This window comes from Drosophila biarmipes, chromosome X, assembly GCF_025231255.1.
Source record: "Drosophila biarmipes strain raj3 chromosome X, RU_DBia_V1.1, whole genome shotgun sequence".
Classification (NCBI taxonomy): Eukaryota; Metazoa; Arthropoda; class Insecta; order Diptera; family Drosophilidae; genus Drosophila; species Drosophila biarmipes.
The window spans coordinates 13,627,067-13,652,311 of record NC_066611.1 but is presented as its reverse complement, the minus strand read 5'-3'; the positions used below and the strand labels follow the sequence as shown (position 1 = coordinate 13,652,311).

Below are 25,245 nucleotides of genomic sequence, written 5' to 3'. Positions count from 1 at the left end.
ACAGAACTTAATATACCATATATTTATACGATCTACTTGGGTAGAGGATAGGAAAACCTACTTAGTGTTAAATACTTCCACACTAATCGATACAAGTAATACCCATTACTTTACCTATATCTCTTTAACTTCCATATCTAACTGAAGAACCGTTTGCTTGCCCTGTGAAGGTGTTTGTCCATGTGTAGAGTTCGCCACTTGCGCAATTAATGTCGTTTTCCAATGTCCTAATCATGCGACAGCCCGACGAGGTAGGCTCCCAGTGCATCCCAGTGCCGCAAGTAGTGATCCCTCCTCGTTTTCCAGGGCAAGTGCCACATCTGTAAGCGGGTTTTCTGTTGCGGCAAGTGCCGCCAGAATCATCAGTTCAAGACCCACGCCATTGCTGTGCGAGAGCCATTGGGATTGAAGGGCTCCAGCGGCGGCGCCGGCATCACGGAGCACCGCCATCAAATGGAGTCGGGAGCGACCACCATCTATGTGTTCTGCCCCATTTGCGAGCGGCAGCCGCTGCTGCTGCGCGAGGAGATGCACGGCGAGCTGCTGGCCCACATCGAGACGTGCCACCTGCCCCTGAGATGCCGCAAGTGCCAGCGCAACTATACGCGCGTCGACGATCTGCGGGAGTTCAGCAAGTGTGTGGATCAGCAGCAGAGCTGCAATGATCTCACCGCCGACACGGAGAGCTCCAAGGTGACGGTGAAGAAGGCGCCCAACAGCACCGCCATCTCCACGCAAACCTCGCCGGGCGTCACGCCCATTTCGCTGATCAACATGCGCTGGAAGGCCAAGAGCCGGCTCACCCACGAGGAGTTCATCAGCGACAGCGTCTCCTCCATACGCAACCTGTCCTCGTTCAGCAACAGCTCCATCCGCCGCTCCATTGGCCACCTGAGCGTGAATCCGCCCGAAACGGCCGGGAAGGGCAAGGTCATTCGATCCACATCCACGCCGCTGCAGGTGGAATCCGTGTTTGCCAAGCCCAAGGAGCCGATCATCTTCAATGCCTCCAATGGCGGGCATGTGTCCAGTATCTACCACGAGGAGCCGAGTCCGGCCTTGGAGAGCAATCCCGTCCAGCAGCAGCAACAGCAGCCGTTGCAGCAGCGCGCCTGGAAGATGGGCGCCCGGAATAAGATGAGCGCCGCCACACCTCTGCGCCAGGTCATGTCGAAGAGCATACAGAAGGCCTTCGTGGAGCACGGCGGTATGCTGGTCCACCAGCCGCCATCCGCGGTGATTCAGCGTCGCGTCCGCCTCGATCTCAGCGAGCACAGTTCCTGCGAGGCGGCAGGATCCTCCGCCCTGGACCTGCGCCTCTCGCCAGCCGTGCGGCGCACGCAGAGCGAGTCCAGCAGCTCGGAGGTCAGCAGCAGCTCCAGCTGCTCGCGCAACACCGATCTCTACAAGCGTCCGTTTCTGCTGTCCGCCCAGAAACTCACCACCGAATCGATCATCATCACCCGAATGAACTCCAACTCGCAGGAGAGCTCCTCCACGGTGTACAACTCGTGCGAGAGTGTGGAGATCATACGCTCCACCTCGGAATCGGCTGACCTCCATGTCCATGTGCCGGCCATAACGCCGCTCCGTGTGACTGGCGCCGGGATCAATAAGAAGCAGATCAAGTTCGAGACGCCGCCGAAGGGCAGCGGCCAGGAGCTGATGGCGCATGGCGAGGGCGACGAGACCAAGGATCAGTTCTTCACCCCGGATCCTGGAACGCCGGAACGACCAGATCGGCGTCATCGTCAGGCGATTGTGCCGCGCCAGCTGAGCGGCGAGTTTTCGCCCAAGAAGGAGAAGGCCAAGGAGAAGGAGATGGCGGTTTTGGCCCTGGTCTCGCCGCCATTGCAGCGTCCGAGGGCGCGTCCTCCGTTGCGCGAGTGTCGCCAGCGAAGGGTCTTCAGCGGCGTGCAGGATGTGGGCGAGCCGGAGGAGCCGGACGAAGAGGAGGACGAGGTGTTCCGGCCCACGAACGCCTCCACGCGCAACGACAAGCGGCAGGAGCCGCCCAACTCCGGCCGCCTGTGGTCGCTGATGACCTCCATGATGCGGCTGCCGGCCAGCCTGCGCGGCGAGAAGGAGGTGGATGGCAGGGATGTGGAGCAGGATAAGGAGAACGCCGGCTCGGTTTCGCTTATCCGCCGCTGCGCCTCCATCGCCGGCTCCCTGGTGCGTCCCGGCGGCAAGGAGTCGGTGTCCTCCATGGAGGACAACCAGAGCCTCAAGAGGAAGCGCACCCAAACGCTGGACAACCAGTACTGCAGCCCGCTGTCGCCGTCCAGCTCCTCGAAGCGCTACCGCATCCGGCCCAGGGAGCCCATCGAGCGCATGCGCCGCCACTAGGAATTAAGCTTTTAATTGCAAATTTGTGTTTTTATTGTGAATTTCTTTTTTAATAAATGTTTGGTCTAGCATTTGCCGTTATGCGGAGCGTTGCCACTTGGACAAGATCACTTTGTCGCACTGGCAACTCTGACAGCTTTATTTCACGCTTTTTAGCATTTTTTCTGAGGTTTGTAAGCAAAGGGTCTATAAAAAAGAATTGTGTAAATATATTTCCAGCCATTATTTGATGGTACACTCTTTATTTTAACTATTTGGTGTTTAAGGAAACCCAAAAGCTCAGCTTAGAACTGGCCTCGTGTAGAGGGGCCTTAGGCAGAGCTGCCATATCGATTAAATGATCCTGTGCCCACGCCAAAACAAAGCAAAGCGCAATTAATTAATTTAATTTGAATTTTTAAAGCGACAGCGGATTGTGGGATGTCCAAGCCGCGGTCCGGTAAGCTCCAGACGCCCTCCGGCGGCGCTGGCTTTGACGAGGCGGACGCGGTCAAGCTGTGGATCCACTGCAGCAGGTGCTACGAGCTGTTCGCCGAGAAGAGGTTCGGCTTCTTCCTGCTCGCGTGCCACCACGTTTTCTGTGAGAAGTGCATCAAGGTGACGGCCGGGCGCACGCCCAGCGACGCCCCCATCTACGAGTGCTCCACCTGCAAGGGCAGAGTGCGCGGCCGCCAGATAACCAACATGATGCCGAAGCTCTTCAAGGACTACTTCCACCCGGAGCCCTACAACCTGACCAACGACACCGTGGAGAAGTTCCAGAAGCGCAACCACATGCACTTCGACAGGTTCAAGAAAAGGAAGGTGCGGATGAGTATTCCTTGCTCTAGGATCTTCAAGACAAGGAAACAAAGCTCTGAAATGATTACCTGCCCAGGTTTACAGGGTCTTTAAACGCTCCTTAAATCTCGGAATATATCAAGAACTCACCCACCTATTTAGAAAACCTTTTAAATCCTTGTAAAACAATTCAATTTCCTAAGTATTGTACCAAACACTTGATATTTTATATTTGATTCTCCTGTTTCCGCAGGAGTTGGAAGTGAACAAGTTGACCAAGGACACCGAGTTGGCCAGGGCCCTGTGCCAAAAGCGCCTGCAGGAGATGCAGATGCTGCGCGTGGAGCGCAAGAAGCTGTCGCAGCGGATGAAGCACATAAAACTGGTGAATCAGAAGGCGGAAATGCAAAGGTTCGTCTTGTTATACACATTTCCTGCATCCCCACTGACGTGTTTAATTGCTACGCTCCCTAGGATTGCCCAGGCCCAGGTGAACCGCTCGCTGGAGACGACAAAGTCATCATCACCTGCACCGGATTCCACTCGTGCACGCATTCGAGGTAGTGAAGACTCCCAGGCCCCCAGGCGAAGAGCTTCAAAGGACTCGACTCGCAGTACTCAATCTAAGCGAAGGCATGTCACCGGCTTCAGGCATCACCCAAATCACTCCTTCATTCTCTAATCTAATTTTCGAATAAGAAACTCTACAATATCGTTGAGTAAATAGCTTAAAACTCATGTAAATAGCTTGGAACTGCGAAAGTAAGATGTTTTTGGACTCAAAAGTACTCTAACCTTTACATTATCAACTTGGTTATCCGAATAAAAGTTTACGTTAAACATTAAAGTTGAATTCCATATAAATATATTACATATTAAGAGGTTTACGCAATGAGCATAACAACTTATACTGTTAAATAAATAATGGACTACATAAATTACAAGTTAAAACTTACAATTCTCTGTGAATTTATATTTTTCTTCAAACTTAACGTGCAATTTGCTGTGAACTTACATTTATTTCTTTCACATTACTGTTAAGTTAACATTCTCTGTAAACATTCCCCGCCAACACTAACAGCAACGAATACGATAAATCGATAAATCCTTTCGTGAATCAAACCAGCGGCCACAATCGATGCCTGAAATATCGATTGTATCGAATGAACATCTGCAAAAAACGCATAAAAAAGTGAATTAAAAAGGAAGCCAAAAGTCAACGAGCGGCGAATCCGGCGCTTCCCCACGCTGCGCACCAGGACTAGGACACCGGATACGGACACGGAGCCGAAGATGACCGGCAAGGCGGGCGGGGTGGTGGTGCTCAACTGCCGGACGTGCACGCGTGCCTGCAAGCAGCACAAGCCGCTGCATGAGGAGATCGAGCTGGGACCGGAGGGCAGCACCACGCTGGCCAGCATGCTCCACTACTGCGCCGGGCTCTCCTTCGAGCCGCAGGACGGCGCCGCCATGCCGCAGCACATCTGCCTCAACTGCCTGCACCTGCTCGAGCAGGCGTTCAACTTCAAGCGCATGGTCATCGACTCGGATGAGCTGCTCCGCCTGGGCCTGGACGAGGCGCACGGCACCAGCCACCAGCAGAGTCAGCAGGGCGAGCAGAACCACCAGCAGCAGCACCACCACCAGAATCCCGACCAGCAACAGCAGGCGGGCGATCCCGGCGAGGAGTACCTCATGATCGAGATGCTCAACGAGGAGCAGGAGCCCGGCAGTGTAAATAAGTAGTATTTAGTGGTATTTTAAGACAGAATGGTGAATTGTGCCAGGTCAGGTCCGAGTTGCTCAGTAGGAGTTCTTAGTTATGCGAGGTGGATCCACAGATAGCTTGGTTTATAGTATTCAAACCATCACTATGATATGGGGGTGCGTCAAAATAGATTGGGGTAGGTTGGATATGCTAAGCAATTTGATAAAACGAAGGGATTCTGCCGACTCTCAAATAGAATGCCATATAGGCGTCTCTCCCACAATCCTTAATCATTGCATTGAGCTAACACCTAATAGCCAATCCTAATGACTTCCGTCTCTTGCAGTTGGAAGAACAAGAAGTCGAGTCGGAGCGCCATGAGCACCTGAACGATGAGGAGTTCGTCATCGAGGAGGTGGCCGACCAGGAGGAGGAGCTGACGGAGGAGGAGCAACAGCATGAACAAGCGGGCGGTCAGGAGGAGCACATCACCATGGAGAGTGTTCATGAGTTCCAGCCCGCCGAAGTGGAGTATGTGACGATCAAGGACGAGTTCGAGACGATCGTCACCGAGGAGGATGAGATCGAGATAATGGACGAGTCCGGAGCCCACGACGAGATACTGGACGGCCAGATGATTGTGATACCCGCCGAAGGAGCCATAGACGAGGTCATCGGCGAGGAGGCCCTCGAGCTGGACGAGAACGAGCGCGAGGAGCATCTGGTAGGTGGTCAAGGTACAACATACAAAGGGAGTCAACTTATCCACAATTTCTCAACCACAGCTGCCGGAAGGGGAGGAGGGGGATGTCTGCGAGGAGGAGGACTTCCTGGAGGAGTCGCTGGACTCAACGCCTCTGACCACGGGCGAAGCTCTGCCGCATGTGTGCACCGTGTGCCAGAAGGCCTTCCGCCAGCAGTGCCGACTCAACCAGCACATGCGCTCCCACGTCGACGAGAAGCACTACGAGTGCGAGGAGTGTGGCAAGCGGCTGAAGCACCTGCGCAACTACAAGGAGCACATGCTGACCCACACCAATGTCAAGCCGCACCAGTGCAACATCTGCGATCGCTTCTACCGCACCACCTCCAGTCTGGCGGCCCACAAGCGAACGCATGCGGAGGAGAAGCCCTACAACTGCGATCAGTGCGGGCGCGGGTATGCGGCCTACGACCACCTGAGACGCCACAAGCTCACCCACACGGGCGAAAGGCCGTATGCGTGTGATCTGTGCGACAAGGCGTACTACGATTCGTCCTCCCTGCGCCAGCACAAGATAAGCCATACCGGCGAGAAGGCCTTCACCTGCGAGATCTGCGGCGTGGGACTGTCCCAGAAGTCGGGCTACAAGAAGCACCTGCTCGTCCACACCGGCGCCAAGCCGCACAAGTGTCCCATCTGCGGGCGGGCCTTTACCTTCACCAGCAACCTCAATGCCCACGTCCGACTGCATTCCGGCGAAAAGCCGTTCAAGTGCGAAGTCTGCATGAAGGCCTTTCCCACCAAGAAGCGTCTGAATAGCCACTTGCGTGTCCACAACAAGGAGACGCCGGTGTTGGCCACCGCCGGCGCGCAGTCGATCGATCATCGCCGACGGGCGGCGGCAGGAGGAGCAGGCGGCGGCAGCGGCGGCGGCGGAGGAGCCGCCAACCTGCACCTAACCGAAGTACCTGAGCAGCCGGTGTCCACCTCCAAAGTGGTGGTGGTGCTTTGAGCGGGCACCGGCCGAAGGGTGCGGCTGTAGAGCGTAAGACTAGCCTAAGGTTTTTACATTTACGACTGCGTGGAGCTGTTGGAAATCACACACAATAAACCCGAATGACACTGTACCATGTACATGTATTTTTCTACCCCCAGAAAGTCTCCTTTTTTACATTCTGGGAGCATGTATGATGTATCCATTAACGATATTCCACCGGGTGCTATCACTGTCTTTGATTAGATAGCACCGAATACCTTCCCTTAGCAATAAAACACACGGTTTGTTTTCTGTTTTTGGTTTCGCTTTAAGGTCATCTGTTTATAATAATATTATTATGATTACATTGCCAAACAACAAAAACAAGCAAGTTTAGTTATTTATTTAAACAAAAACATTCGCCTTATCCTTATCCCAAAGGAGTAATAAAAAGAGCGTGCCTTCCTCGCCTGCACCCGGCTCCCTCTGGCCACCTCTGTTCACCGACGAAAATATGGCTGCTGCAGGGGCTGTGCTCGTGGAGCATCCCGATCTCTGTGCCCCGGGGCAGGCGGAAGGTTAAGGTATGGATATGGAACGGGGGGTGTGCGGGATGGCCAGCCTCCTAGCGCCCCAGAATGTTGCGCGACCACTGCTTGACCATGGGCTTGGTCTTCGACTGCTCGATGCGCTCCGCCTCCTGCATTTGCTCGGCCAACTTGCGCTGGTTCTCCCGGAACTGGCTGATGGGATCGTCGAACTGGCGATAGTAGTGCAGCACCTCGCGCACATCGTCCACATTGTTCTGGGCAATAACTGGGGGGAACCACAAGACAATGTTTATAATTCGAACTTAACCCGCAGTTATCTGTGGCAAAACTCACTCTTCAGGAAGGCAATCAAGTCCAGCAGTTGCCCGTCATCGTCGTTGCCATGCCAGCGGGCCAGGCCGAATGTGTTGTCCGGATGCATTTTGGTGGCATTCGCATCCCAGTCAATCACAATTACCTAAAAGAAATCCAGATCTTTAAAGAGACTCTGTCGAGAAGGCATTTTAAGCACACACACCTTCTTCAAGTCGCGGTTGAGGTTGTCCAGGTTCTTCACATGGTGCCCGTCCACAAAGTGCGTGGCATCCCTGACCAGGCGGTACATGATGTAGCCGTTGGGATCGAGGGCGTCCAGGATGGGGAACACGGTCATGCCCTGTTCGGCGGTGAACACAACGATCTCGAACTCCTTGGCGCACTCGGCCAGGAAGTGATCGACGCCGGGACGCTTCTTGAAGCGCCAGCCCGTCTGGTACGTCCAGTCCGGATGCACCAGCACGTCCTTCATCTCCAGGACGAGCGTGTAGCGCGGCTGCACATACGGCGGCTTGAGCGGATCGGGCAGCAGCTTGGCCCGCGACGGCTCCTGGATCATGCGCTGATAGTAGTGCATGCTCTTCCACATCCGCTGCAGATACTGCTGCACCAGCGGCTTGTGTGTGAACTCATCCTCGATGGTCTGCCCGTTGGGATCCACCTCGGGCTTGCCGAACTCGTAGACGGCCCACAGGCCAGCGGCCACACCGCCGCCGCCAAAGACTGCGAAGCTGCAGGAGAAGGGGTAAGTAAGGCTGCGATTGAGGGATTGTGAAGCGGAGTACCCACCCCAGCTTCATGCGCTTCCAGGCGCGCTCGTTCTCCTTGGCCTCCTCCTCCTCGCGCTTCTGGCGCTCTTGTTCGGCAGTGCTGTCCACCTCGGGCGAGGTCTGGGGGAAGAGCTTGGCCAGCAGCGGGGCATTCGAGACGGGTGGCGCGGCCTCGGGGGTGGCTCCTCCAGCCTCCTGCTCTGTGATGCGAAAGAAGGCTCGATGATTGGTTGGGGGATCTGGTGGCTGGCGCCGTGCGGATCACTTACTGGTGGTGCTGCTGTAGCCGCGAGCTGTGTGCAGGATCGGGGCGAGGGACGGCGGAGCCGATGGCAGCGGTGTGGAAGTGGCCAGGCGCGATGAAGCACGGCGATGGTGGAGGTGGTGGTGGTGGTGGTGGACTGGGTGATTACCCAATGCTCTGGGCTGGTGCATTCGGGCGAGAACGCGCGGCGAGCTCAGGCCGCGCAGCATCTGGAGGACGGTGGCCGGGGCCATGCTCATGCTGCCTGGATTCGTGTCCTTGCGCCGATTTCGAGTCCTGCCCGCCGAGCAGGGACCTTTTTCTCACAGAATTTCCAATAAAGATTTCAACCTCGCACCGGCACGGCGATGGCGTTAGGGATTTCTGGCGGCCAGTCACCAGCAGGCGTTAGGCCATTCAGCACGTGGTGTTCCGTTGTTGCGAGGCGGCTTCTTTCTAGCCAGTTCTAGCGAATTTTCTTCTTTTAGCACCTTTGTGGAGGTGCCTACAACAAAGGGTTATTAACTTTCAATTTTAGAATGGGTAAGCTACGTAAACTAGGCTCGATGAGTTATAAAGCGATTAATAAGTTTCTGTAAAAAAACGTTGATATTTCTAAATGTTCTGAGACACAAAAGTCCTGACATCAGATGATTTCTACCAAGAGCGCGTAATAATAATGAATGTAGCTATATATTGTTTTCAAGTGTAACTATACGTTGTTTTCTAAAGCCTGCAGGGGCTTACAGATTTTTAAATATGCCTATCTAATTTATTTTGTATATTGCATTCTTTAATTTAACTTATAAATTTAAAAAAAATATAGCTATTTTAAAGCCAAGTTGAGTTGTCCACGATCTAGCTTTTTTGAGCGCCACCACTAATGGATCAGCTGATCTCTGACGACTTTTGAAAACAAAACTTGAGTTTGGGACGCTAAAGTTAGTTTTTGCTTTTGGAACCGCCACTGAAGTCTAACCAAGGCCACCATGTCGCTGGCTGACTCGCTGGAGCTGCCGGAAAGCCTCCTGTCACGCCTTGAAACGCCCATGGACGCCCTGTGCCGCGTTTGCCACATTTCATCGCCGCGCTGCTTGCCCCTCTTCAAGCCGCTCAACAACCTGATATCCGGAAAACTAACGACTCTGGCCAGCATCTTGAGCTACTGCAGCGGCCTGGAGATCCTGGAGACTGAGCTCTTCCTGCCCCATCACATCTGCCCGGAGTGTGTGACCAAGCTGCGCCTCTCGCTGGAATTCAAGCGGAGTGTCCATCGCATGGACAGGATTCTCAGGCAAAGCCATGCGGACTTTTGCCGCACCAAAAGGATCAATGAGCTGGCTATTACCGCCAGGAAGTCGCCTGAATACACCGAAGACCTCGTCTTTGTGATCGATGACCAGGAGGTGGCAGAGGAGCCTGAAGAATCCATGGCAAGTGCGGAGGAACACCTGGTTATCGAAGTAGATCAGGGGGAAAGCCGGGAGAAAGAGCCAAGGCTGCAGGCGGAGAGGCTGGAAGTGCAACTGGAAGGCCAGGGAGAGCTATCAGAGACGGCAGACCAAGGAGAACGGCTTCACTTGGAGGCCAAAGCTAGTGAAGATCTGTACGAGATTGTCGACGAGCCGGAGCAAACCCCAGACATCTTGGTCAGCAAAGGCAAGCCTGGAAAGACCCCCAATTCGTCGCCTCAGTGTGTGGTGAGTGGATAAATTATGAAAAAGTCTAAAGTAAACCCTTCAAAAGTCTTCCTCTCTCTACAGATCCGCAAAAGAACCTTTCAGTACCACATAGCACTCGATGACCCACCAAAAAAGCCTCCCAAAACTAAAGAATCTCTCCGTATTGAGCCCCATTCTCAGGCCAAAGCGGGTAAAGATCTCTACGAGACTGTGGACGAAACAGAGCAGCGAGAAGTGGAGGGCCAAAAGCCTTTGGCCAGCCGAAGCCGACAATGGAAGCCACAAAATCCCTCATTGCAGTGTCAGGTAAGTTGGCCAAAGATATATAACTACAAACCCAAGGTGTCAAACCCTGTTTTCGGCAGATCTGCGGCAAGCAGCTGAGCACCAGCAACTCGTTCAAGTACCACATGCAGCTCCATGGCACGGCCACGCCGTACGTTTGCAAGATCTGCGGCGAGTCCTTCAAGACGCGCAATGCCCACGACGGCCATGTAACGCTGCACGACCTGAACAACCCGAACAGGTGTCCCACCTGCTTCAAGGTTTACCGGCAGGCCTCGTCGCTGCGCACACACCTCCTCATCCACACGGGCATCAAGCCGTTCGAGTGCAACATCTGCGGCAAGAGGCTGACCCAAAAGTCGGGCTACAAGAAGCACATGCTGACCCACACGGGCGAGAAGCCGCACGGCTGTGATGTCTGCGGGCGCAGTTTCCGGTACTCGAGCAACCTGATTGCGCACAAGCGGTGTCACAGCCAGGAGAAGCCGCACCATTGCCAGGTGTGCCAGAAGCGCAGCTTTGGCAGCCGATCCGAGCTCAATCGCCACATGCTCGTGCACAGCAGTGAGCGACCGTTTGGCTGCGAGGAGTGCGGCAAGACCTTCAAGCGACAGGTCTCGCTCAGCATCCACCAGCAGTCCCATAAGGAGGGCAGGCGGCGGAGGAAGCTGGACCCAAAAACGGAGAAGCTGCGCGAGGAGGCCTGATCACAAGCCTGGAATAGACCCCTTGAATCTCTTGATGTACTAACGATATTTATTTAGTACTCAATCTTTTCTAACCCCAAATAATACCTTACGTTTAGTCAAAAGGCGAAAAAGTATAGTCTTCTACAAAAAGAAATTGTTTAAGTAGTTAGAAACTAAAAAATTAAACATTCCGATCACTAAAACTTGGTGAAAATGGGAGCACCCAGAAACGACAAGTTAAAAAACTGAAAACTTATCTAAAAACCTGAATTATTTGTTGTTTATTTATTACCTGTAAGGGAAGATAAAGTTCCCTAGAAAAAACCAAATCGTATTTTGAATTTAGTTTGCTTTTATTTTCGGTATTCGCCTTTGTAAAATAACAAGTTCTAAGTGTTACTGTTGCAAAATACGCTCTAGGATTAAATGTTGTTCCTCTGTTCTCACCTAACTTATGTATTGTATATATATATATCATATATGGTTAACAAGGGGCGGGAGGCGTGGAAGGGGTAAACATTTCCAGACCTGCAAAACGTTCGAGTCTTTTTTCGGGAATTGGATTTTTGTTTGTTTCAGGTGATTAATTTATCATGCGGAGAATCTCTATACATATGGAAGTTTCGATTGGGCTTGGTGTTACAGGCTTAACTCTACTGAACCGATCTTACGTGCTAGAAACCAATTAGAGGAGTGCAGAACGAGTGTGCGAGCGAAAGGACAAACATAAGGGCTGAGAATTCTTAAAAAAAAGCGGGGAGTTCTCGCGTTCTATCGCCTGATACATAAAGTTAATGTATAAATAAATATATGTGTTTAGACAATGTGAGTGCTTGCTAATACTTGGCATACATAAAATGAGAATAGATCACAAAAAGTCGCATAAAAACATAAATGTTAATTCGTATAACATATGGGATGAATAATATCAGTGAGTTAAAAGTAAAATAAATGAGACATGAGACTGACAGGCACTCATGGGCTCTCACTTGGACGATCCCATCCCTCTCCCATCTTTCCTCAGGGTCCGGAGGCGTGCAAACGAACGAAGGAGATGCCACCGGATGCCCGCAGTTGCCACTGCTAATCCTTCTCCTGCTGCTGCAGCAGGGCGGCGATCTCCTGGAACTTGTGCCGAAAGTCCACGCTGCTCTCGCTGATCACCGACATGTTCGACGAGGGATCCTAATGGGTAAATATACCATTAGCTTACCAATCAAGAAGGAGTTTTGCAATAGCACTTACCAGTATATCCCTGGTGGCATCGATCTCATCCAGATGCCCCAGCAGCGATGTGAGCGAGAAGTCGTTGATGTTGTCCTCCAGCCAGCGCGCATTGGACGTTGAGTCCTTGAGCAAGTGCATCGGGCTAACGCTGCCGTGGAAGAAGTTTTGTGCTGTCGGGGAATACGAAATATTTAATAGGGGCACACAAAATATAGGATTTTTCATGACAAATGGTGTGAAATCAAAAAAACGAAGCTTGCAAAAACCGAAACCGTGCTGAAACATTAATCTGCCTACTTGTGCTCTCATCCTGGACCGCCTCGGCCAGGGAACTGCTGACGCCAGCGGTACTGTTGGCCACACAATAGTCCAGGTTGGGCATGTCTCGCCCGCTGTTCTGAGCGGCTGCATCGTTGAGAAACTCCATTGCCTGCTGATCTTCTTGCTGCTGCGTCTGCGAAGGCCCCGCAACACTCAAGCTGGAATCGGAGCCGGAACTGATCCCACTGGAACCGCTGCCCAGGCGATCGATCGGCTCGAAAAGGCCGCTGTGCAGCTGGCGCATGTTCAACAAGTCGTACGGACGATCGCCCATGGATGCGGGGGGCAGGAGACGACGCTGCACGAGCACATGTCGACTGATCTTCTGTCGTGTGAGCTGAGGGAAGATTAATGGATTTATTGGATTTTGAGCCATGCCACTAACAGAACCCACTCACCGCTGAGAGCTGTCGCACGGGATCGATGTTGGCTATCGGTCGCCTCACCGGCAACATCGGGGTGCGGAAGTTGCCGTCCGTCAGCCCCATTGCGCTGGCTGCCGCCGACGCCGCTGCCGCCGCCTCCGCCATCTGTTGCGCCTTGCTCATCAGATCCCGCTTGCGGTCGCATGTGTGGCCGCAGTTGCACTGGCGCTTGCGCACACGCTCGCTGAGATTGGCCACTAGCAGCAGGTGCTTCAGCTTGTTGCTCACCGACGATGTGGTGACGGCCTTGACGCGTTCCACGCTATCACAGTCGTTGGGATTGTAGGGCAGCGAGGAGGAGCTCGCAATGATGGCGGAGGAGTTGTTGGAAGATGCCGCTGTTTGAGCGACGGCGGCGGGGGCTGCGGAGGTGGAGGAGGAGGGTCCTGTTTGTGTGGCCACCGACGAGGAGCTGGCTGTCACAGCGTTGGCGGGCTTAGTGCTAGATGCCAAGGCCGTCGAACTCTCCATCTCACACCAATAGTACTCCAGCTCCAGCTTGGAGTCCTGGCCGAAAACCACATACAGGTCGCCTATAGTTATGTCCGCCGCATTGGTCTCCGTCCATCCCCTGCGGATTCGCTTGAGGATGTCATCGCTGAGCAGGGGCCTAAAGTTTCGCGCCTGAACTGCGGCCGCCGCCTCTTTGGCTTCTTTGCGCTTGGAGCGAGCTGGTGGCTGGACGACCAGGTTGCCAGCTGCAGGCGTGGAAGGTGCGGGAGCAGATGAAGTAGCGGCGACAGCGGAAGCTTGCAGAACTGAGGTTACCGATGGAGTAGGCAGCTCGGTGGCGGCTGGAGGCGGTTGTGGTGTGACAGGATCCGTGGAAGTTTCCGGAGCAACAGCTGATGTATCAGAGGTGGATGAAAGAGCTGGAATTGTGGCTGCCTGCGTTTGAGCCGTATCATCCACTATGTCGCCGAGAAACTCCTGAATCTCCTCGCCCAACTCGTCTCCGCTGCTGTTCTCCAGCTTCACCAGATTCCCCTCCAGGGCCACATCGTCCATACTCTTCTCCAGCGGCGGACTGGCACCCGATTTGGGTTTCTTTGTCTCCGGCGAACGCTTCTCGGAGCCGCTTTCGGTTCTGGGTCTCTTGCTGGACGTCACCGTGATGCCGGGCAGGTTGCCCAGCGTCTCGCTGCGCACTTTGAAGCCCATGCGCTCCTCGTAGGCGGTCAGGCAGATATTGATGCTGCTCAAGTAGGCGGTGATGCTGAGCAAGGGTCGGTGGATGGCCACTCCCGGCCTGGGCTGGAAGCACAGGGAGGGATCAAGCGATGAAGCCGCCGGCTGCATTGGCTCCGGTTCATTGTTATTGTTGTTGCTGGTGGCGTTGGGGGCAGTCAGCGCCAGGCTGCCGGGGAAGTAGACGTTCTTCTCCTCGTGCAGACGCTGATTGGCACTCCGCCATTTGTACTCGAATGTCTTGATCAGACTTATCAGCTTCTTGTGCAGCGGAACTATGATCCTGCCGCGCGGATTCTGTGCCAGGGATTGCACCCGACCGAAGGCCTCCATATTGGCGGGCGTCACCAACACCTCCACTTTGCTGGGCAGCCGTATATCCTCGAGGGAATCTAGAAGTGGGCAAGCATGACACCAGGTCATTTGAAAAATCCCTGTGAAAGAACTCACCGTCCAATTGATTGAGCCGCCGGAGCGCCTTGCACGATGGCGTCTTGATGCGGATGTTCTTGCCCTTGCAGCGCACGATGATCTGTCCCTGGTAGACCAGCTGCTTCAGCTTCATGAAATGCTTCTCCGTGAGGAACTGCAGCTTGCGACGCATTTCTCCGTAGTTGATCAGCGTGTACAACTCCTGGGCGGGCTTCTTTAGCTCTGCAAAGGTTGAGAAATTATTAGCTATATAGTTAGGATCTAGTCCAATAATAATTTGTGTATAGATTAGCTCTTAATAAAGAGTTATTAAAAGGTAATAGTTATGAGGATTTCGATTTTTACATTTTTTGGGATAGATAATAAAAAAAATGTCCTGCTTTTGAGTTTAAGAAAATCCGATTTGTACATGTAAAAGCATGAATTTTTAGCGCGAAAGTTGTATTTTTCGAAGAAAAAATTAAGCTTTTTGAAAAGATTATTAATATTCGATGGTTGAAGAGCTTACTTTTAAGTAACTGATAATAACTTGTAATTTTTAAAAGAAAGTTGCGCAGATTTGTTGACCCAATTTGCGATTTGCGTATTACGGACGTCGAGAACGTTCCATTGGCCAGCATATGGTGTAGCCCGCTTACCTTCCGAGTAGCGCACATACTTGCAGATCTTGTGATAGGTCTGGTAGTAGTGCTGGCGCACCTGATCCTTGGTCTTGAAGCTGTAGTCGCTGTTGGCGTTGCGCCGCTTCAGCTTGGCATTGATGCAGTTGGCCACCGCCTCGAAGTCCTTGCCGAACTCATTGAGGGCATCGAAGAAGCAGTTGCGCTCGACATTCGTCCAGGTGGTCTTCCCGCTGCCCGTCTTCAGCTGGCTGGGCGTCTTCTGGGCGGCCTTCTCGTCCTTCTTGCTCTGTTCCCGCTCGCTGGGCGGTGGGGTCATCGGGCGCGTCTGGTCCTGCTTCATCTTCTGGATGACCCGGGCACTGGCCCGCGTTCCCGGACAATTGTGCATGGTCACCGAGCCCAGCAGCTCCCCCTCGGGCAGCTCGCTCTTGAAGTGCACAGCTCCTCCACCTCCTCCCACGGCTGCTCCCTTGCCATTGGGCAGCGGCTCCTCGATGGCAATGGCCGACGGTGGCGCCTTGCACGGATCCTCCATGTTGGCCAAACCACATCCGCTTGTCGTCTGCACGGTAATATTAATTTTAGTATCAATTAAACTGCGTAGTCTTCGGGTAGCAGTGGCAAAAAATGGCGCTTGCCGCCGCCGCACTGACGGATTGTTTGTTATTGTCACCCTTCCGCTCGCCCGGAAAGAGACGCCACTGACCACCGGACATCCACGATTCCTGGCTCAGCTCCGGCGGGCACTCACCTAGAAATCGGACATAGAAAGTCGGTGCTTTATGGCTTTTAAAAAAGATTATTAACGAGACGAGACGCCAGGGATTAGAGATGTGAAAATTTATCAAAACAGCAGCCTATCGATATATTCAAAACAAATAAGCACTCCCGTCGTTGTGTGTTATCGATAACCGTTTTTCAAATGTTGCCACGGGTACACTGAACAAAACAGTGTATGTAGGTCGAGAGCTTAAAATATTAGAAGTTTAAAGTTGAGTGCGTATAAAATGAATTAAAAATTGTGCTCCAGTGCTTGCTTCTTTTTTTTCTAGTGGCTCTGTGGATAATTTTTTTATTCATCATATCAACAAATTTGTAGGTTATAAAAAAAAATACACTTTTTTATAAACTAAATAAAAACACCGCTTAATCAGATATTAAACTTTTTAGTCATTTTTACAACACATTTTTTAAAATTATTAATTATAAAAAAACTCCAAAAATAAGTAAGATTTTAAAACAAAATATTTTAAAAACTTCTGAGTATTCGGAGAATCAGAAGATAAGCTTGTGAAAGTTTCAAAAATTCAAAATACTGAAATACTAGATACTATTATTACCCTATTTTACTTTAAAATAAAATAAAAAATGGTATTTGCCTTACCCTTTGACAGCCCGTAAAAACAAACACCAATCTTTATTCCTGTGGTTCTAAATTTTATTTTCTTAAAAGTACTTCTTAAAAATAAGCAAAAAAAAATTGTTTCACATGCATCACAAATAAATACCAACAAATAGTAATACTAACAAAATGGCTGCAAGTATCGCGATGAGGATTATTTTTTTCTGCAAGTAGAGATGAAAAAGAGTCAGTTGAAAAGTGTTTTTGGGCTTCGATTTGGGATCAGCCCACCTTGCGCGCCCTTTTCTGGTGCTGCTCCGCCTGGTCCAGTTCGTCCGCCCCCTTGTCCACGTAGAGGGTGGCCTGCTGGGCGTGGAACTCCACCCGCTGGATCACCTCGCTCTGCTCCATCACCAGGGTCTGGATGCGCATGAACAGGGCGTGCACCTCCTCGATGGACTTCTCCAGGCGGCGCAGCTCGTTGAACCGGTCCATCATTTCGCGCAGTGTCTGCCGCTCCTTCTCCGTCTCCTGCAGGAACTGTAAGTAAAAGACCACAGATCACTAATTTATTCCAAAAAAGAAATTAGCAAAATCAAATATATTAAAAGGTAAAAATAAAAGCAGGGTTATGATAGAGTCTAAAAAATTTAGTATAAAAAAAAAATTGATTATAAATGGAGAATAAAAATATTTGCTAGATTTTCTTGATTTGTTTAAAGATAATAATTTGTAATTATATATTATTGCTTCCTGTATAAGCAAAAATTATTGTTTTATAAAGTCTAAAACAATTAATTTACATTTAATATAGTACCAAAAAATATTTTAAGGACTGTGCCATGAGAGCCACTATAGCATGGGAAAACAGTATGAATATTTGTTTAAATATTTTTAAACATAAGAATTCATTCATTTCAGTTTCAGTGCTAAAAAAAGAATATTGAACAGCATTATCTGTTGCCATTTTTTGTTTGTATCACTTTTCTTTACTCACATTATCCACAAAGAGTTTTGTTGTCTTGTTCTCAATGAGTAACTCGATTTCTTGTTCGCTGGCTTCTGAATTAACTGAAAAAATATAAATATTATATTATTATAACATATTATTATAAATTATTTATAATGACTTCTCATATTCCATTCATACTTACTGATTTTCGTATGCAGTCTCAGATTCTTTTTGACTTTGGTCTCGTAGTTCTGCAGGAAGAGTTCGTTTTTATGCCAGAGATTGATGAAGGTCTGGTGGAGGCCGTAGAAGAGGGTCCTCTTCATCCTCGCCTCCAAACTGTAGTCGTTCTCCGCTGGCAGATTCGCCTTGAAGTCCTTGAATCTCGTCATCAGCGTGTTGCCCAGTCTCAGGTTTTTGTTGTGCAGCTCATCCATCTCGTTTTCTGGGAATGATTTTGGATGATATTATTAATATTTATTCTATGACATCAGTTAAAATTATTACCATTAAACGTTCGCAGATTAATGGTCTGGGACATGCGGTTCATGGCCTCCAAATTGCCGGCTATCTGTGCCAGTTGATGGCGAATCTCCGTGTACTGAAACGATTAAAATAAATATACATCTTTACATCTTAAAATATATCTTATAAAATATTTATTAATTGTATTTTGGTGATATAATAAAAATTGTGTTATATTTAAAAATTGTAGCAGTGTCAAAAAATATTTTAAAGAGAGTTGCTTAAATGCATAGATGTTTTATAAAACTTTCAATATTTTTTGTTCCCATTCAAGATTTTTTTACTGATAGTATTTTTGTCCCATATTAAAAAAAGTGCTAGGACTGCAGTGATAAAAAGTATTTTAAAATTGTAGCTGTGGCAAAAAAATATATTTTAAAGAGAGTCACTGAAATGTGTTAAAAACCTTAATAATTCTTCATAAAACTCTTAATGGTTTTTTGTTCCCATTCTAAATTTATATTACTGATAGTATTTTTTACCATATTAAAAATAGTGCCAAGATTGCTATGATACACTATTATTTAAAAAATGTAAAAGTGCAAAAAAATATTTTAAGAGAGTTGCTGATATGTGTTTAAAACCTTAATAATTATTTATAAAACTAAAAACTGTTTTATTCCTATTCCAGATACTTTTATTGATAGTATTTTGTTGTATTGCAAAAATATTTAAAATTTGTAACAGTTGCAAAACAAAATATCTTAAAGAGAGTTACTGAAACGTATTAAAAACCGTAATAATTTTTCAAAAAACTATTAATATTTTTTTTTGTGTTCCCTTTCCATTTTTTTTTATTGATAGAATTTTTTGTTACCATTTTAAAAACACTGCTAAGATTGAAGTGATAAATAAATATTTATAAATTAAAATAGTTTTAAACAGAGTTATAGATTTATGTTAAAGTTCTTAATAACTCTTCAAAAAACAATAAATGTGCTAAAAAAATATTTTAAAAATAGTTACAGAAATGTAAGAATTTTTGTTCCCATTTCTGATTTTTTCAAAAGAGTTTTAAACCTCTATTTATGTTAAAGTTCTTAATAACTCTTCAAAAAACAATAAATGTGTTAAAAAAATATTTTAAAGATAGTTCGGAAATGTAATAATTTTTGTTACCTTTTCTGATTTTTTTAAAAGAGTTTTGAACCTCCATTTTTCTAGGGCAAGAACCAGATCTTTTTGCTACATTTCTCTTGAGATATTCTGCCGGTTGTCAGGTGCGAAATATTTGTTTACCTTAGCAGAGAGTTAGGAACCCCCCTGAAAAGTGGGCGGGACTGCACTCTCCACACCGCGCTCTCAACTTGCCGTGATCACAACAACACGGGCGTGGAACCTAATGGGAAAAGGTTTTTCTACACTTATCACGAGTTTTTGCGCTACGCCGGCAACGATTGAGTAATACAGCTGATTCATATAGTGAATGCTAAAGTAAGCCGTAATCTCTCTCTTGTTCTCCGTACTCCAGTTCTCATTGAGAAACATTTTGGATCTAACTGGATACTAACAGATTTGTGGCCACGATGCTCTGTTTTGATCAAGGAAAGTATCTTACAGATACTTTTTTGGGAAATAAATAAAATATTGTGTAATGCCTATCCTAACTTATAGATATTAATCACCACTACTAAAAACAAAAAAATATAGTAAAAATATATAGTAAAAATATATATCTTTTGCTAATACCACATCCCTATTGTAAACTCACCGGGTTGAGTATATCGTCCACATTCGTTCCATACTGCGTCATCTTGGAACTCAGCCGATCCTTGGCCTCGCTACTATTGTTGTTCTTGTTGTTCTGGCCGACAATGCTGTAGCTATTGTTGCCGCCGCCGGTGTTGTTGGCGATGAACTCCGTGGTTCCACTGTACACGTTCAGGAGCAGTGAACCATTGGACGACGAATTCGAGGAGTTCGTGCTCAATGAGCGCTGAAACAGAAACGGGGGAAAAATTCAAAGTAGGTCCATGCGATCCTAACGAACTGCAGGGAAAAACTGAGTAGAAAAAAAATCCTAAATAGAAACTACCAACTTTGGCTGAGTTTATTTACGTTTGTGTGTTCACAATCTGGCGCGGTGTAAATGAACAATAAAAATGACTCCGGCACTGGAATTCACTTAGTGCTAAAAGTTCGGCGGGGAACCCGGGGCCGGTGTCCCGCCAGTGTGATGTGAGGCCCCATTATCGGCGTTATCTCTGGCCGATCTGATAAATGCCGTGGAGAACCCCCTGGCCGAAGCCCCTTGGCTTCTCAAGTCGAAATAGTGCCAAAAGCGGTGAAAAATTGAGCGAATTGTAGGAAAGACGTCTGAACATTGGTTAGAATGCACTGAAAAAAGGGAGCTATGTCTTACGTTTTATTGATAAAAAAATGTCTTATATTTTGCAATTTTTTTCGACTTTTTAATAACTCGGGAAATCAGAAATGACAGAGATCTAAAATAACCTTTGATGATCAACGGAGACAGATCATATTTACAAACGATGTGGTTTTTGGTTGATATTTTAAATTCATCATCATAACGAGTCATTTTTCGTTCTTGCGATTTAGATTTAGATTTAGTCTACAACTATCGAGGCCATAAAAAGTTCAGGTATAGGTCCTACATTATGTTCTAGAGAAGTACAAAATATAGATCATTTTTTAGAACAGAGAAAATCTAAATCTAAATTTTTAAATTCTAAAATTTTAAAAATAAATGTTTAATATAATTTGGTATTTTTTTTTAAATTCCTATATTTCTATTATATTTAAATGCAAAATCTGAAGTACTTTCAAAATGTAAAATCCAAACTCAAAACTATAAAAATGTTGTGAATTTTAATTTATAAACATTGACTTCTCAAATGTAAAGCTTTGGCGGAATTTATATTGAATTTCTTATAAACAGGTGTTTTTTTTTTCACTCGCTTTAAACTGCTTTTTAACCAATGTGCTTCGAGCTAATTAGCAGTTACCTCATCCGCACACCTCCCAACCGCCCACACAACCAATATTTTCCCATTGTTAGTTCACTTACCTGTAAAAGCTCAGGCAGTCGATCTCTTCCCATCGTGGATATATTTTCGATTGTTTTTTTTTTTTTTAATTTATTCAGAAATATTATTTAAAATATTATGTTTCTTTTTATTTTATTTTTAATTCTTTTTTCTTAATTTTTGTTGTAGCTAAGGCTTTCAACAGCTGTTCGCGAATGAGAAAACTAAGATTGAGAGCGCCGAAGAGAGGGAAACTTGTCACCTTATCTGTTAACAGAGCTTATCAGCTGGCGGCCTCTGATAAGAGCCGCCCAAATATTCACGGAATGCCCTTCACACGGCGAAAGAGAGGGGTGGCAAATTGGAAAGAGAGGGGTATACGGCGGAGGAGAGAGACAGCGAGTATTACGATATTATCACCTTTTTTCCCATATATTTGCCGCTCTTTCTTCTAATTTCCTCGCTCCCGCGTTTCCACACACATTTTCACAAAGTTATTTGTTAAAAAAAAACCGGCCTCTATTTATTTTTAAAAATTATTGTATTGATTTTCCGCCACATCTTCTGCCGCCTTTCGATTTATTGAAAATCGATTCCTTTGTCTTGACCGCGCCGCATTCGTTTTTGAACTAAGAAATCGACGCCGGCACAAAAACGCAGAGCCTCCAGTCGCGGCGAGATTTCTTCAATTTAAAAAGATTAAAGACAGCAAACACTCTGCATACAGCCGGGTTCAAGATAATAGCAGATATCTGTGGTACATTCTTATAGAATTTTTTAAGCCCGACTTTCCAATAATATACCATGTTAAATTAATTTATTGAAATTAATATATTTATATTGATTTTTAATTAAAACAAATTTTATAGGGTTTTTTTTTTGTTCAATATTAAGATTTTATTTTTTTTTACTATATTTACTATATTTACATAATATATAATAAATAATTAATTTAATTATAAATATTAAATCTATAATAAAGTCTTCGTGATTTTTTAAACATCTTTAAGCTTGATTGTAACAAGTTTTGAGATATATTTTATTTTATGCTCAGATCTTAACTCATGGAAATAACACATTTTCGTTGAACTGCGGTGTATTTCATACGTTCGTGTTGCTGGAGAGCGATAAAGAGACTCGTACTATACTATGTGTAGTTAGTTGCGATCTACATTTTTCCGTTGTCTCCAAATAAAATGAATAAATCGTCTTTTGCCCCCGAAAACTGGTTAGGCGGCGGCGAAATATGTGTTAATTGTGTTTATTATTATTACTCTGCTATATGGTAAACATTTCAACACGGTTCTGGCATTGCTGTTGCTGCAGCACTTTTCACGCTCCATGTCGCTGTTCAATTGAAAAAAAATAGAATAGAAAGAAACGAACACAAACCTGCGACGACAACGTTCAAAAGTCACTTGCGCTAATTATTTGAGTTTTTTCTACTGCCGTTTGCCTGCTATAATGCCCGCATATGCATTTTACAGGGTATCCGCGGGTCCGACTTATTTGGGTCAAGGGTTTATTCATTGTCACATTCCAATAGAAAAGAAATGGCATAAAATATTTTTATTTTAAGTTGAAATACATTTGATAGTATAACTATTTTAGCTTTGTAGTATTTTTCTATGGTTTCTATTTTGAAAAAAATGATATACAAATATTTTTACAATATACGATGCGCTAAATATATTTAAAAAAAATCCCTTTTTAAGTAAAAAAATATTGAAAAGTAAAATATATTGAATAAATCACCATATTATTTACAGGGTATTTCTAAAGTGTACCCCCGTATTTTGCCACGCTTTTGTGGTTGCAAAATGAAGCTTATGAACTGCCCTCAACTACGTCAACAACAACCATAAAAAATAAAACCATCAACACCAGACAGTTGCGAATTTCCATTTCATTTTTTTTTTGCAATTCTTCTCAGGTTGCCAAGTCATGTGTAAGAGAATAGCAGGGAGAATTCTTCGCTCTCTAATGATTCTACAAAAAAGCGTATGGTGCACGTGATATATTGATACATTGAATGGAAATGCCTGTATCGCCATAAGGTTAAAGCATTTAAACAATCTGTAAACTTTATGTGAGCTTTGGGGAATCTTGAAGACCCTTTAATAAATTTATTTGAAGTACATATTTATTTCAATAGCAAACTCTAGTATTTAAAAGGGTTAAAACCACTTTCAATGTTGAGTTTTAAATAGAAATGGATTATCAAAATCCAGATTTTTATAACATTTTATTTCTTACAGTGTTTAAGGTTACAGAATGTATTTATGCTTCAAATTATATGTATAAACTTTATTTCAGACTTTCAACCGCTTATCAGCTGAATTCTTGGGAGTCATATATGACGTGCAAGTGTCATTTACCTGTGAAGTGCCAATGGGGAATACCCCCAACCACTTTTCCCCTCTGATTCACGGTTTTTAAAAGGCATTAAATTGCCAGCAAGTTGTATATCCACTTCAATATGTATGTACAACTCTGACTCAATGAAGATATTGTATACTTTCGCTCTGCGTAAATAAAATACGTTTAACAAAGTTAAATTTAATTCAAGCAAAGTGGCGATAACTGCCATACAATACATTTCCAGGCAACCAGTTTACTTTTATTAATCCCCGGGATTCACAAGTTTAGTCGATAGCGATACAACAGAGATGAAAATGCAATACTAACTTGTTTTATTTTTATTTAGTATAGTATTTCATTCAAGTGCCTAATTTCTGCTATCTACGTTTAGCACCCTTTTCACCCATTGTTTCATTGATTTACCATAAAAAAGCTGGCCTGCGAGGGTAAAATATTACCATGGGTAGTCAAGTTTATGGGTCTGGCGTTTGTTAGTTTTCTCGGCTCTCGCGCTTTCCTTTGTTTACAATTTATTTTGTCATGTGTCGAAAATTGCAAATTTATGAGTTTTTGATGAGTCCTTTTGTGCGTTGTCCCCACCTTAGTTACCACTTCTGTTGTTATTTCTTGTTTGCTTTTTTTTTTTTGCTGTCCTCACGCACAGAACGAGAAAGGAAAATTCGTGGAAAAGCCGGGGCAGCTGGGGGAAAAGCAATAGCTTTGGGAAAATCAAAAGGGGCGGTGTGGAAGGCTAGTGTGCGCGCTTTTTGACTTTCGATTAAATTCGCACTCGTCAAAAAACTAAAAGAACAGTCCACTTTTGCATATGGCCACGTAGAATGATACAAAAAAAAATATAGTAAATAATTGAGGCTTAGTAGAAAGTCTAAGGACTAGAAGATATCCTGTGAGTAAAGTATTTATTTATTAGGTATTTTTTGAGTTATTAAATAAATTAAATATTCACAAATAATATTTTAGGTCACTTGCTTAAAGTTTCAATAAAAATGGTAATCGAAGTCTAAATATGATCATCATTATTGCTATCAATTTGAGCCACATTTTTTCATTAGGCATTAATTATGATTTGTTAGTTATTAAGTAAGATACAAAAAGAAATTATTATATTTAACTGGCCTAGAGAAAACACCTTCATATGTGTCGATATACCCACGCATTCTCCCCATATTGGCAGCGAAAAATATACAAATATTTCACGTGCCGAAAAAAACTCTAGACAAATTGCTTTTAAAGCCTTTAAGGCATGCTGCAAGTGCAGGACGATGGAAAAAGGATGCGAAGGTTGATCCGCACCAATTTAAATGTGCGCCCAAAACTATGCAACGAAATTTCATATTTCTCTTTCCATTTGCATAAAAGTCACACCAACGAGACCAAAAGCCAAAAAATTCCCTTTTGCTGGGTTTTTTGTCGCTCCTCCCGTCGTTTTTGTTGCTAATGCAAATTTTTTTGTCTAGTTGCGGTCAGGATAAGTGTTTGGTTTCGATGGTTTCCACTGGAGCGTCCTTCACGTGGGGCGTGCATCTCATCATAATGTGAATTATTCATTTGTTTATGCTTTTAGTTTATGTTTTAATTAAACTTGCTGGTTGTCAGGGGGCGGGCGTTGGTTTTATTCATAGGTCGCTGGATATCCTCGTAAAACCCATGGGGCGTATGAGTAATGCATAGCCTGACAGATTTTCGCTAAGATTTTTCCTTTGGTGCTGCACTGGGAAAATGGCAGCCTAGGAATCAATAAATTTTATCGAATATTTTATAGTTATAGTTATAATTTTTATTGCATTGA

General features: G+C 46.1%; 7 protein-coding genes across 7 annotated transcripts; 4 read left to right on the top strand and 3 right to left on the bottom strand.

Moving 5' to 3' along the window:
• Positions 1–108: 108 nt before the first annotated feature.
• LOC108025615 (mitosis initiation protein fs(1)Ya) lies at positions 109–2,420 on the top strand. The gene is made up of 2 exons (XM_017096148.3): positions 109–251; positions 307–2,420. Exons 1-2 carry the CDS (start codon positions 210–212, stop codon positions 2,347–2,349), a joined length of 2,085 nt encoding a protein of 694 aa, XP_016951637.1. The 5' UTR covers positions 109–209; the 3' UTR covers positions 2,350–2,420.
• Positions 2,421–2,679: 259 nt separating this feature from the next.
• On the top strand, positions 2,680–3,976 carry LOC108025674 (RING finger protein vilya). The gene is made up of 3 exons (XM_017096211.3): positions 2,680–3,153; positions 3,383–3,540; positions 3,604–3,976. Exons 1-3 carry the CDS (start codon positions 2,770–2,772, stop codon positions 3,809–3,811), a joined length of 750 nt encoding a protein of 249 aa, XP_016951700.1. The 5' UTR covers positions 2,680–2,769; the 3' UTR covers positions 3,812–3,976.
• A 306-nt stretch (positions 3,977–4,282) lies between these two features.
• Positions 4,283–6,667, top strand: LOC108025862 (zinc finger protein 718). The gene is made up of 3 exons (XM_017096530.3): positions 4,283–4,863; positions 5,184–5,561; positions 5,623–6,667. The coding sequence occupies exons 1-3, from the start codon at positions 4,423–4,425 to the stop codon at positions 6,550–6,552; spliced, it is 1,749 nt and encodes a 582-aa protein (XP_016952019.1). The 5' UTR covers positions 4,283–4,422; the 3' UTR covers positions 6,553–6,667.
• Positions 6,668–6,878: 211 nt separating this feature from the next.
• LOC108025863 (mitochondrial import inner membrane translocase subunit TIM50-C) lies at positions 6,879–8,980 on the bottom strand. Its single transcript, XM_017096531.3, has 5 exons — positions 8,422–8,980; positions 8,172–8,352; positions 7,585–8,113; positions 7,401–7,524; positions 6,879–7,332 (listed from the first exon to the last, which is right to left on the bottom strand). The coding sequence occupies exons 1-5, from the start codon at positions 8,654–8,656 to the stop codon at positions 7,142–7,144; spliced, it is 1,260 nt and encodes a 419-aa protein (XP_016952020.1). The 5' UTR covers positions 8,657–8,980; the 3' UTR covers positions 6,879–7,141.
• Positions 8,981–9,301: 321 nt separating this feature from the next.
• On the top strand, positions 9,302–11,381 carry LOC108025833 (zinc finger and SCAN domain-containing protein 2). Its single transcript, XM_017096491.3, has 3 exons — positions 9,302–10,096; positions 10,160–10,384; positions 10,444–11,381. Exons 1-3 carry the CDS (start codon positions 9,386–9,388, stop codon positions 11,068–11,070), a joined length of 1,563 nt encoding a protein of 520 aa, XP_016951980.1. The 5' UTR covers positions 9,302–9,385; the 3' UTR covers positions 11,071–11,381.
• A 5-nt stretch (positions 11,382–11,386) lies between these two features.
• Positions 11,387–16,133, bottom strand: LOC108025832 (protein cramped). Its single transcript, XM_017096490.1, has 7 exons — positions 16,020–16,133; positions 15,284–15,830; positions 14,664–14,867; positions 12,999–14,605; positions 12,577–12,937; positions 12,298–12,449; positions 11,387–12,237 (listed from the first exon to the last, which is right to left on the bottom strand). The coding sequence occupies exons 2-7, from the start codon at positions 15,801–15,803 to the stop codon at positions 12,136–12,138; spliced, it is 2,946 nt and encodes a 981-aa protein (XP_016951979.1). The 5' UTR covers positions 15,804–15,830; positions 16,020–16,133; the 3' UTR covers positions 11,387–12,135.
• Positions 16,134–16,690: 557 nt separating this feature from the next.
• On the bottom strand, positions 16,691–21,684 carry LOC108025926 (syntaxin-4). The gene is made up of 8 exons (XM_017096617.3): positions 21,495–21,684; positions 21,116–21,279; positions 19,799–20,023; positions 18,070–18,163; positions 17,765–18,007; positions 17,608–17,681; positions 16,902–17,150; positions 16,691–16,834 (listed from the first exon to the last, which is right to left on the bottom strand). The coding sequence occupies exons 2-8, from the start codon at positions 21,146–21,148 to the stop codon at positions 16,763–16,765; spliced, it is 990 nt and encodes a 329-aa protein (XP_016952106.1). The 5' UTR covers positions 21,149–21,279; positions 21,495–21,684; the 3' UTR covers positions 16,691–16,762.
• Positions 21,685–25,245: the final 3,561 nt, after the last annotated feature.